Source organism: Hippoglossus stenolepis, chromosome 9 (genome assembly GCF_022539355.2).
Source record: "Hippoglossus stenolepis isolate QCI-W04-F060 chromosome 9, HSTE1.2, whole genome shotgun sequence".
In the NCBI taxonomy this organism is placed as follows: domain Eukaryota; kingdom Metazoa; phylum Chordata; class Actinopteri; order Pleuronectiformes; family Pleuronectidae; genus Hippoglossus; species Hippoglossus stenolepis.
Window position 1 is genome coordinate 14326365 of NC_061491.1, and position 12782 is coordinate 14339146.

Here is a 12782-nt window from a genome sequence, read left to right on the forward strand (position 1 = left end):
ATTATTATATTATTATACAGCACATCCCCAGGATATCAAAACACCTCAAAGTTATTTTTCTCTGTTGAGCAACTTACAAATCAAACCAATCAGCCCCCAACCTGGTTAATATTGTGTTTTAGAGGAAATGTGAGGATCAGACACAAATGAACATGTTTTCTTTGCCCTCACGGCCCTTTATGTCGTTACAGCAGACTGAATCTACAGGGCGCCATTCAGAGTCGGTGCGATCTGCTATTGATCTTATGTGGATCAGTGTCCATAGACCAGTGAACCCCTCAACCCCCCTGACCCAAGTTTTTTTTTTGGTACCAGCACAGACGCACTGGGAGGGAAATTGATTAACAAATCAAGTAATGAATTCATACTGTGATCAAAGCTATGAGAGGAGCTCCGCAGAGATCCTGAAGCACGACAGCGAGGTGTTCCACAGTGTAGTCCCACGAAGGACGCTCCCACGTTGTTTCTTCCTCAAGTGTTTTTTTAGATTAAGCACACCACTGGGTGAATTCTACTTGTCTTTGAAGGGTGCCCTGCCTGTTGTTTCTTTCAGGCATTTGTCAGACGACTAGTGCTTCCTAAGCTGTAGTGTGAAATTCTGTTTCTCATGAGATCTGTAACAGACTGTGACATCTCGTCCCGTCTCACATCAGCGCACATTACTACATCCTGGGGCTGATTGGCAATTCGTATCCACACACGGGTTCCTCCATCTTTTTTTATTTTTAGGTGATCCAGAGAGAAACCACCTCAATCCACCTTAACGTTGACTGTCTGGATCCTAATGAACCCACTGACCCTCCTCTCTGTTCTCTGTGTTTCTGTGCAGGTTAGCTCTGTACGTCTACGAGTACCTGCTGCATGTCGGAGCACAGAAGTCAGCACAGACCTTCCTCTCAGAGGTAAGTCATGCTGTATTTGTTTGTGGGCCAGAGAGCGCAGGTCATGTACAGGGCTTCGTGTGTCCTCTGTGAGCGGTGGTCTTTACCCTCACACACTGTGTCCAGTAAGTGAAGCATTGAAGTATAGCCTGGCTGTGCAGTGCCGAGCCGAGAGGTTAGTGGCAGCAAACAAGCTTTTAAACATCGAGTGTTACGTTTAGTGGGACTGGAGCCGGAGCACAGGGAGAGTTATTGCTCAGCCTGGAGGTGACGTCTTTCACTGACATCATCCCTGCTCAGCAGCCTCGTCTCTGTCGATCTCCCTCAATCTTATTCTTGTCCTCTTTTTTTCCTGAATTTCTCTTCTTTCTCTCTTTGCGATCTCTCCGCTCCCTCGCTTTCTCGATCTTTCTCTCCGCCGCTCTCCCCGAGCCGCGAGCGTGTCTTCACTGTAATTCAGCAGAGGTAAAAAGGTGACGGGTTGAAAACGAGGTTAGTTGATTCTGGTGCTTCGCTTTAAATGACCGTAAATTACAATGTGGAAGACAGTGGCTGGAGGCTTGTTGTGCATTGGCCAGAAGAGAAGAACAAAGAGAGGGGGATGGAAAAGGTTACATCATCAGCTGGCACCAATGCTCATCACTCTAACTTAGTGTTTCTGCACGCACACACACAGACACACACCTCTGTTCCTCTCCTCTGTCATATCACTTGCTCGCTCTTCCGCGGATGTGAGAGATGAAAAGGATAGGCGGTGTCATGTTCAAGTGTGGGAACGCATTAGCCAAGAGCGCAACAAGTATAAACAGAGCTGCTTGTATACAATACACATGCAAACATATGCACGCACACATGCACAAGTACCACACTTGCACACAGCATTAAGCCATAATGTAGCTCTGGCTGGAATAGCAAAAACATGGCTTTAAAGGCCTGTTATCCAATTTTCTATCAAGCACATCTGTTACCAGTGTATCCTCAGGCTCAGGAAACAAGAGCCCAGAAAGACGAGTCACGAATCAGACACAAATACCTGAACGCAAATAACAAATCACAGACAGACAGCTCAGAAGAAGAGGAGACAAGAAGCTGTCAAGCTAAAGCGATGGCTCGTAAAGTGATAACAAAAATACACTTTAACCTTAACAGCAGAAGGTTCAAATATTAGCGTGGGTAGAAAGAAAACTCCGCAGATAGAGCTCTTTTTAAATCTCTTTTGGTGCAATGAGAGCAACCTCTGCAACACACAGCCCACATCTGCCAGTAATCACGCTGAAGGCGTCTCACTGAAGTGAAGGTAAATGAATGAACCTCCCGAGATCGCAGACCACAAGAAGACAGGATATGCGGGCGCAGTCAGGGCTATTTCTTCGACGCTTTCCAGATGAAGCAGGGATAAAAGAGCTCACTAAAAAGTGTCCTGACCTGAACTGTCTGCAATCGTGTTCAGACTCGGCTACAGCCAATTAAATGTCTTGCCCATTCTGCAACAGTTTTACCGAGGAGTCAATCCATCTCTACCATAGTGTATGGAAATGGCTGGTTGCCTATAATGTTTCATGTTAACCCCATGTCTTCAAGAGAACTGCCGAACCTAATGAGAACATGTCGGATAAACAAAGAGACGGCAGTTCCTGATTCCCCCCCCTTAAAAAAACTGAAAGGACTTCAAAGCCAGGCATTCCTTCTAAAAGTCACTGTGTCTGATCTGCAGCTGAGGTCAGGACAGTCTGATTGAAAGTGCGCTGATTCACTTTTTCCTGTTATGTTAGTGCTGGTTCACGCTGCCAAACAGTGCAGGTGGTACACCCGTCTTGTTCTTTCACCCATATAAAACATTTCAGCAGAGGAAATTGAATAAGATGGACACGAGATGACTTGAACGATGGAAGATAAAAGAGTGATGTAAGTGTGTTTATAGAGAGAAGAGGCAGACGAGGCCTCACAGTCTGACGGCACTACAGTCTGACTGCTGCTCACAGCTGCTGCTCACACTGTGACATTGTGTGCAAACATAAATTGTCCCTGCTGCCGGTGACGTCAGCGCTCGCTCCTGTTAGTCGCTGACCTTGACCAAGGTGTTAAGGCATCACAATGCTTCAACCAAAGTGCTTGTCATGGTCAAGCAGTGTCTGAAACACACACCCCAACACACACACACACACACACACACACACACACACACACACACACACACACACACACACACACACACACACACACACACACACACACACACACACACACACACACACACACACACACACACACACACACACACACACACTCAACTTAAGCTGACACTCATTGTTGAAACTGATGAATGCTAATTGTTACTGTGGCTGCTCCTGTCAAGCTTTTTGTTCTTTCAATATTTCCTTTTTTATGTTATGTGTTTTTTATGTTAAGAAAAAAAGACATCAAATTGCACAGACTCTGGTGTAAAATCCAATGAAGGACAGAATAGAGCCTTGAGTAAATACTTCACAGTTTTATTTGTGAATTAGAAAATAAACACACTGTGTAATAAAGGTATAGTTTTGCTTTTGGTTTAAAAACAAATAGAAACCATCCTTCACAGGCCTGATATGTATGGTTGCTAAGCGACTGGACAGTCGCTTTCCAAAACTGGCAGCCCACAGGTGTGAAAGAAAGGAAAATAAAGGGAGAAATGTTTTAATTGGAACTGTAAAGAAGAAATAAAAAGTACTGTGTGTGTTATATAAGTTTGAAGGAAGTTTGAATAAGAAGTGCAGTGGAAGCACAAGGACAGATAATGTGGGCGAGGAGCCGACCGAAGGGTGTGTGGGTTGTACAAAGGTTTGATTGGGCTCCTCGGGCTGAAACATCGCTCTGACCTCAAACACACACACACACACACACGCGCGCTCACGCACACGCTCATTGTCCTGTACTTGTGAATCGACAAGCTTTTAGACACACATAGACTCACTTATCCACTTATGAATCCATGGTATAATTACATAATGGCGTGTATTAGGAATTCCCTCGCACCCTCTCCAATTGTAAAGAGCAGATAATTCAGATGTTTTTAATACCCAATATGTTTCTGAAGCATCTCATTCTCGCTCTCTCTTTCTCGTGTAGATCCGATGGGAGAAGAACATCACATTAGGAGAACCTCCGGGGTTCCTCCACTCGTGGTGGTGGTGAGTGTTTCTGTGTTGTGGAATGATTCCAGTTACAATCCTCCTAATGCTGTATTTCATCGCTGACACCATTGAATGAATTTATCTTTCTCCCTCCTTCTCCCTTGTTCACAAATCCTAACACACAAAACACCTTCAGTCATCTATTGCAATATTGATAATAGAATCATACTCGTGCCCTCGATGCTGGATTACCCTGCCTCCAAAATGAACCATAATATTTATCTGTCGTGTTCTTCAGTGTTTCTCTTTTGACATACTTCTGCTAATTGTGTGACTGCGTCTCTGTTTGTCGTAGTGTTTTCTGGGACCTGTACTGTGCAGCTCCGGAGAGAAGAGACTCGTGTGAACACTCCAGTGAGGCCAAGGCCTTTCATGACTATGTGAGTTTACAAGGAAGTAGCTTTCCCTCGCTCTTTGTGGAAATACGGCACTCTCCGATTAACACACATGAAAGTGTTCAATATCAAATAAATAGATATGAAATAGTATTAGATATGCCTATCGTAAATAAGTAATACTTGGATTTAATAAGTACAGTATATCATTAATATGTATTTATTAATAAGGATGAGACTTTTTGATTCCCCAACTTTTATCAGTGTCTAAACCCAGATCAATAAACTGAACTCTGTGGTTCTGATATGACCACAACTTACAAACTGGTTTAATCCTGTGAATCGTTTATCTGAAGGGTTTCTGAAATGAACGCTTGTTGTGTGTGATAAAGAAAAGGAGAGAACGTACTGTTTAAGTATTTACCTGCTGGTTATGTTCTACCCGAGCACTGCAGCACACACACACACACACCACACACACATATAAAGTATTGTGAGCATCAGGCCGGAGAGCAGAGTGGGCGAGCACACAGTGGCCCATGGTGGAAACATTGTTTATTGCTGTGCGCTCTCAGTGTGGCTCCACTTTCCTGCTGCAAAGTCCCCCACATTGGACATTGATTCAGCCATGCGCCATCCCAGTACCCGGAATACAGCGAGCAGTGCCAGAGCTCTTGAAGTTTCAGATTAACCGGTGACTAAGAGAGAGGAAGTGTGGTGCTCCTCGCAGGAAGTTGCGAGGCAGAGTGAGGCGGAGTTGGGGGGAGACTGGGAAGTTTTTTTCTCTCCCTCTCTCTCTCCTGCTCGTTATATTGTTTTTTTTTCCCACTGTAGCCTGAAGTCTGACTCATCAGATTCGCCTGTTCTGTGGTTTATTGAGATGTATTGTTGGAAGTGCACAGGTCAGGGGTTTCTGCCTACACCAGCAGGATCGTCCCTCCTCCGGTCTCTCTCCCTCTCTGCGGTTCCCTAGCTCTTTCCTTTAGGCTTGCAATACTGCAGAACCAGTGTTTTCTCTCCTCTCTCCTCTCTTCTTGCAGTAGAAGTGTGTGTGCTTGTGTACGTGTGTGTGTGTGTGTGTGTCTTTATGCGTGTGCATACGCAGGTGATGCTGCTGATGCGGGCGATGATGATCAGGGTGATGAATAGGCACTCCGAGGACGAGGCAGTTATGGGATGATGTCATCCTAGCTCCGCCGAAAAAGGGAGCTGGAGGGCAGCTCGACCTCAGACCTAAGAGACAGACACAAAGAGTAGAATAAACATGGAGAACTTGGAGATGGAGAGAGTAAAAAAAAAAAGGACAAACAGTTGAACACGTATGTCTGATTTATTAGTCTGACACCAAAAAGAACGAGCAGAACACATCTACATCCATTATTTTCAATTGTTCCCAAGATGACAACGTAGTTATCTTGTTCCTTCTTATCTGATCAGAATCAATTCAATTCAGAAATCATCCGGAATATATCTTAACGTCATTAGCTGAGGCCACAAGAAACGTTTTTATTCCTCCATTTCCTGCTGGGATCTAATCAGAGGATTGTAATTAGACCAATTGTAATTAGACCAAGGTCACTTTCAATCAACTGTTGCAACGCCGCGCCGCTTCTCAGATCCAATCAGAGGTATACTACCCACATATCTGCCACTCAATTAAAACAAAATGAGGGGACAACTGCGGTGGACTTGGTTGGGAAAAAAAGTGGCGCGCCGTAAGTCGGTGCCGGCGTCGCTCTCCTCGAGTCTCCTGACTTTGAGACTGATGGAGATTTTAATCAGACATTTTGATGGTAATTATTTTCAGATTGCTAATTACTGAGTAAAGTCCTAATTAATGCCGGCGACACGCAGGAGCTTGTTGGCACCATCTTTGTGTTCCTTCTTTCCTGAGATAATTGATGGGATTGTGACAAGGCTGTCGACGGGATGTGTTCGCCTCTCCCAGGTTGAACTGTAAATACAGTTTGCTCTCTGATTTAAGAGGCTCTCCATTAAGTCTCTTTACGATGTTTTGCATGTGCTTGTGTACTTTATGTGTCTCTATCATATCGCTACATTTTACTGTCTGAGGATGGACTTCAAGGACATTAATACAGTCATCTAATGTTAAAAGGGAAAGAAAGAAAAGGCTGATGAACAAAGTGGGATGCCGAGTTATTGATTTCCATCCTCAGACGAGGCTTTTCAGGCATCAGAAAGGCCGTTTACAGTTCTGTTAAGTGCTTTGTAAATTGTGTTCCTCGATGCTCAATGAGTAGTTTCCATTTGCGAGAGGCCACGCAGTCATAAAATCAAGTTATTTTTAAACTCTTATGCTTGACCCGGAAATGGCCTTATTAGAGACAGAAGTCAGAGGCTCTCACTTTTCAATCTTTGAAGAAGAATCAACATTGAGGCGCTCAGGTCATTTCAGGCTTTTCCTGATCTTGTCGTTGGTTAAAAAGTATATACACTAACATGAATGGAGAGAAATGTGGTTGTAATTATATGTTTTGAACTGGTTCTTAGTATTTTCTCTACTGGCAATATTTTCTTTTTCCCACTAAAATGTAGTGATCTTTAACAAACTATGATCAAATTAAAGCAGAGCAAGAAAGAATCAAACCAGCGTGAAGCAGCTTGTACTAACTGTGGAAACAACTCGGCACTAGCAGCATTACCTCGACTACACTTTGACATTTAGATTAATTACAAGAAACAAACTGTATGTGTTCTAGGTGTGACTTATTCTGGAGGCAGACTGGTGCTACAGAGGGACTGACACGTTAGAAACCTTCAGGGAGTTTGTGGAGAAGTGATGCAAAAAAAACAACAACCTCCAGAGTGAGCGATACCTGAGTCCTGAGATCTGGAGGTCAACAGCTTCCAACAGCCGTACTGGTTGAGCTGTGCAGCCTCCTGATAAGAACGGGCTTTCTAACCGTAACTAAGATGTTGGTTGAAAAATCACTCCTGATAGAATGAACGTTTTTTTTTTAAACTGGGTATTGTGACAGAAAATATGATGTCAGCCATAATGTGGTTGTGAATGTTGTTTGTAAAAGCCTGAACATGCACAGTTACCATCATCACATAAATGTTTGTCTCATCGCTGTGTGTATACATTCTCAAAGAGGAGAAGTGCGATTGTTATTAAGTCAGCCAGAAAGCAAGAAGACAAATATTAGGGAAACGGGGACACATGCAGAATCAGCCAAGCGTGCAGCCTCACACGCAGAGCAGACACTCTGACAAGCTGGTGGATATTTCTACAGCGCATAATATTCAGAGAAACGTATTTGCTGCCAGGTAAAGAAAATACAAATCCAATTTGTCAAATACATTTACTTCATGTTGACTCCCATACACTTTATTTGCTGCAACTAATGATTATTATTTGATTTTGAGTATTGGTTTGGTTCATTTAATGTACACTGGCCAAGAAAGCTCAATGCACTGCACCCAAAGAGAAGACGTGTACAAGACGTGCTCTGAGATCTCTCAACCGCAGAAGAAAACCTCTAAAAAATGTAACGATAAAGAAAACAAGAAAACAGATAATCTTTTTTTTTTTTTAAATCAACTGATGGCCCTTAATGTAAACTTAACCTATGTTCACCAAACATGGTGGAATGATGGGGCCTGAACCTAAGGGGCAGATTCAGGATTATATTATAATATTTTCACCCCTGTCCGTTTGTTTGTTCTTTCGTGTGTTTGTTTGTTTGTTTGTTTGTCTGTTAGTATTACATACAAAATAAGTGTGCAGATTACTACAACATTTGGTGGAAGGATGTGAGATGGGTCAAGAAAGAGCCCATTAGATTTTGTGCAGATCTGGATAATGATCCGGATTAGGTGAATCAAATTAGGGAGATGCTCAGTTACTGTGCGGTTACAAATATTCCTTTCAACTAAATGAGAGAATGGATATTTTGCCTGCGTATCCCCATGGTTTATATCTGATCTCAATACATGCACTTACAATGGTGATAAAGTGGCCATTCAGCCTTTGCAGAGGTATGTGCTCTACTAAGTGCCATTCTAGTTTTGATGAAGACGTTTTTCACAAGAAAATAAAAAGACGTTTAGTGTACAGTATTTATTTCTGTTTTATCGTTTTAATACTCTCATTAAAGCTGTCGGATTTATTTAACCTCCACAGATCACAGATTTTATTACTTGGCAAACATTTGTAAAGCTGCAAAGAGAAAAAACTAGCTGCTGGCTGATTTAGTTAAAACAAACAAAGGGGTTGACAGATGGATGAACTGGAGGGTGAGCAGCGAACATAAAATGCACCGTGGACCGGCTGCAGTATTATAGCACAGGGAGTCAGGCTGGTATCGTCGCGTGGCATCACTGTGGGAGATAGCAGGCACACGGCAGTTAGAGGGGAAGAAGAGATCAAGAGGCAGTGCCAAGAGCAACCCCCTTTGATAAAAAAGCTCTGCCTCACGCTGCCTGATATCACATTCACACTCACCCGCTCTGGAGACGCATTCACGACGGCCAATTTCGCAGCAAAACACACATTCTGTCTTTATTGTGCAGCTGAAAGGATACACCTGTTTATAAATAAGTAATAAAGACACGGGGCTGCTTTATTCATTTGCGTCCTGATGCACTGTCAGTGTTTGATATCTGTGGAAACATAATGCACTGTGTTGTTTGTGTGTGTGTGTGTGTGTGTGTGTGTGTGTGTGGGGGGTTGTGTGTGTGTGTGTGAGGCTGGAGGACATGAAGGCGTGGTGACCCTGGGGTTTAACTGAAAACAACTCCTTTCTGCAGAGAGAAACATGTAGTGTACAGTGTAAGTGCAGCGTGACACTAAACAGAAGGACGCTCATTCATTCGTTTGACCATGGACAGGTTTTTTCTTTTTTTCTGGTTTTCTCTTGTACAAGTGGGGTTTTATTCATAAAACTGGTCTTTACTCCTGATTCACTTCTGATTGTTTTCTGTGAGTTCATGTTCTGCAAATGTAATAACGCAGTGCTGACGGAGAGTTGCAATAGAAAATGCTGTAATCTTTAAATTGTTAATTATTTATGTTTAATTTCAATTTTGGCACCATTGCTCAAGCTTTTAAATGTCCACTAATAACCAGGAAATATCAAAATGTAACCAGCAGATTACCATGAAATTCACTGATCACATTCACGCTCCCTGGAAAATAGACTCTATCTGTTTTGCTCAGGTTTTTTTTTTCCATTTTGCACACAAGATTATCTAATTATTGTTTCATAATCTAACAGGTTTAATCAACTTGTTTTTGTGTTTCCAGTCTCTTTCACACAAATTGATCCAATTTAAAGACTTCTTGCTTTTTTAATCAGTGATCGTTTCTACATGAAATAATTGCATTGAAAACGACCATCCAGAGCCCACGTCAAATCAAATACAGATTTTGCCTTCACATCCTGACATCCTTGCCGCCATGTTATCGACTATGGGACTTTCTTTCCCCTGAAGTTGTCGTCTCAGGCAGAGCTGCCTCCTAACAAGCTCCACCAGTTCAGTTCGCAGCAAAGGTTTTCTAACCTGAGCTGAACCATCTATATCTTGTTTTTCTTCCGAGCCTCAGTAACATATTGTCACAATTACCTGCAGCTGCATAAAGCTTGAGAAGAAAGTTTCACTGCTCACTGGAACTAATTTCGCACTGATTATCAGTTCCCTAAACTATTTCACTGTGGTGCCTGCAGGCAATATTTGAGCCTTACTTTTATTAATTAGGAAATAATACAACACATATTGAAAAGTCCAAAGTCCATAGATATGTTCAGAGAAGCTGACTGCAATTATATTTTTAAAAAATCAGTAAGATCCTGGGGCTGATGTTTTATTATTTGATTTAGAGCTCGACTGATTAATCGATATTATATCGTTTGATATGAGGCTCAATATATGGGTCAATATGAAAACTTTTATTTTTCAGAATAGATGTGTTTGCTGTTACATTTGGTGTCCAAAATTATGTTTACTGTCTTGATTTATGTTATATATATTTGGTTGTATTTTCCTTTTCTTTCTTTTTTCTTTTAAATCAAAAATCTTTATCGTTAATATTTTAAAAAATCAAGCCTCAATTACCATTGTTTGCCAGAAATGTTTGATAAATATTCAGTAATCATTGCCATTTCTTTTAAATTTAAATGTATTCTTTATTTGAAAAGGGACAATGTATATTAATGTATATTAATCAACATTCATACAAAAGTAAATAGCTGAAAGGCTAAATTGCATTGTCAGTGCCTTTGCCAGATGTTGATGTGGATCCTGCAGTGATAAAACATTGCAATAATAATAATACAATGATAGAGTTTTAACAAAAAGCATCATTATGAGTCATTTACTGTACGTCGATTTGTACAGTCCTGGAAAAATATCAGCTGCTTGTCAAGACACCATTTCTTAATACTGTTGGTACCAGAAGTTCTTTACTCCCTGACATCGGCCCAAAGAGTCCGTCAAGCTCTAAAGTGGTTATAGATTAGCATAATCCAGTCATGATTGGGAGGCCTGAAATGCAAACCTGTTTGTGTGCTTGTGTGTGTGTAAGCAGTGTAAAGACACAGAGCTTAACAGAGAGGACAGAGACAACCTAGAAACAGAGACTCTGTTGGCTCCAAGCATTGTGGGTAACAAGCTGATTCCAACCAGTTGAGAACCAATGGGGGTTGGGGAGACCCCCAGTCTGTTTCCAGGGAAACAGAGCGCTCTCTGTCTCATCCTCCCTCCCTCTTTCTCTCCCTCTCTCTCTCCCTCTCCCTCTCTTGCTCTCTTGCACACTCTCCCATGTTCCTTCTTGGCAGTGTTGAGGAGGAGGGAGATGTGGAGGTGACTCACTGTAACATCATTGCCATGGCAATGAAGAGTAAGCTGAGTGAAGGTGGATGGAAGGGAGAAGCAGAGCAGGGATTTCCATATAGGTTGAGCAGAGATGGAGATGATTGTCGTGTTCTGTAACAGAAAAACTAAACGAGGGACATTTCAGTGACTGTGAATGCTGAGCTGCTGCTTAAAGCCTGTTCTATGTCTCTGGCTTTCTTTGGAAAAACATTACAATCACTTGTTCTGTTCCTTCTGCTTTTTCCCCCCTCGCTCTCTTCACTGCTTCATCGCCGCTCTTTCACATCAGTATTTGTCCTCCTCTTCATCCCTCTCGGTCCCCGCTCTCTGTCCTACTACATTCCTCTTTAAGTCTCTTATCGTCTTCCTTCCTCTTTCGCTGGCCTGTTGCGAGCTCAGCCCTCTGGTCTCAGAGGAATGTGTTTTCCAGTGGCCTGTTGCGCTGAGTCATGTCACATGCGTGTTTGGACACGCCGAGGCGGAGTGTTTATGTGATGTTAACATATGCACGCCTTGCTGCTCCGCGGTGGGCCGGGGCAAAGAGGAGGGTGTGGTACAGAGTGGAGGAGAGAGGTTAACTGAGGGCAGGGAGAGACACGAGGGTGTTGGAACAAGAACAAGCTCAAACACAGTTGGATACGATACAGGAGAGTCATTTCTAGCTTGACTGCAGTTATTATTATTATTGATTATGAAGATACGGGGGCTAAGTCAGAAGCATATTTATGTGTCTGTCAGAGTAAAGGTGCCACATCAGCATCACCCAGAAAGCTTCAAGAATATTTCTGGTTAAGTCCATTTTTGCACATTGGACTCTGTCAACTTTAAAGTGATGCTGCTGTAAACTAAATTGCACGACTGTTCTTTGATGACATACATTATGCTGGTTTTAAAATCACATTTATTACCAAAGTTATCAAATAAAAATATCTACATTTATTTGTTGAACATGGCTCATAATGTTGCTTAGTGTTTCAAACTGTCTTGGACCTTGCAGGACCAACGCTTACGAAGAATTCCCCGTTTCGGACGTCTCTGTTTCACAAGATTTATACTTATTTCAAAAAGTTAACAGCCTCTAATCAAAGGTGGGCAACCCCCCTTCACCATCGTCCGCTCGTAGGTGGGAATCTGGGAAGTTATGCTCATTTTCAAATCCATGCTGAAACTAAACCCTTAATCTACCATTCAGACACATCCCTCATCTCCTGCTCTTTCATGTCCTCAGACACAGTAGTTTCTGCTTTGGCTGTGTCTGTGACACACAGCTGCTGCTAGAGTCGTCTCTCAGCTAGACAACCAGGATAACTTTGCGTTAGCTCGCTTATTGGTATGTCAAATGTGTACATGTGTGTCGATGATGTATGTGTGTGTGGAGGTGGGTATGTGATGTTTCTTAGCCCCACCTCCCAGCACTGCACTTGAAAGGTATTTATTGAATTTCCAAGAGGAGACACCTCAGCCAAAACTTAGGGGGTCTTTCCTGACCCATTTGGGAGGAAAGTTATGGAACTGCCGTAAACGTTTACACAGCAGAACCCTTACAGGTTGTGTGT

At 42.5% G+C, this 12782-nt stretch overlaps 1 protein-coding gene across 2 annotated transcripts in view; it reads left to right on the plus strand.

The window, feature by feature from the left end:
- ssbp2a (single stranded DNA binding protein 2a) overlaps positions 1-12782 on the plus strand; it is a 55824-nt gene that overhangs the window by 24186 nt on the left and 18856 nt on the right. For both annotated transcript variants that reach the window (XM_035165549.2, XM_035165548.2), the window contains exons 2-4: positions 830-902; positions 3990-4051; positions 4350-4434. In XM_035165549.2, the coding sequence (XP_035021440.1) occupies positions 830-902; positions 3990-4051; positions 4350-4434 (220 nt within the window). The remainder of the gene's footprint in view (positions 1-829; positions 903-3989; positions 4052-4349; positions 4435-12782) is intronic.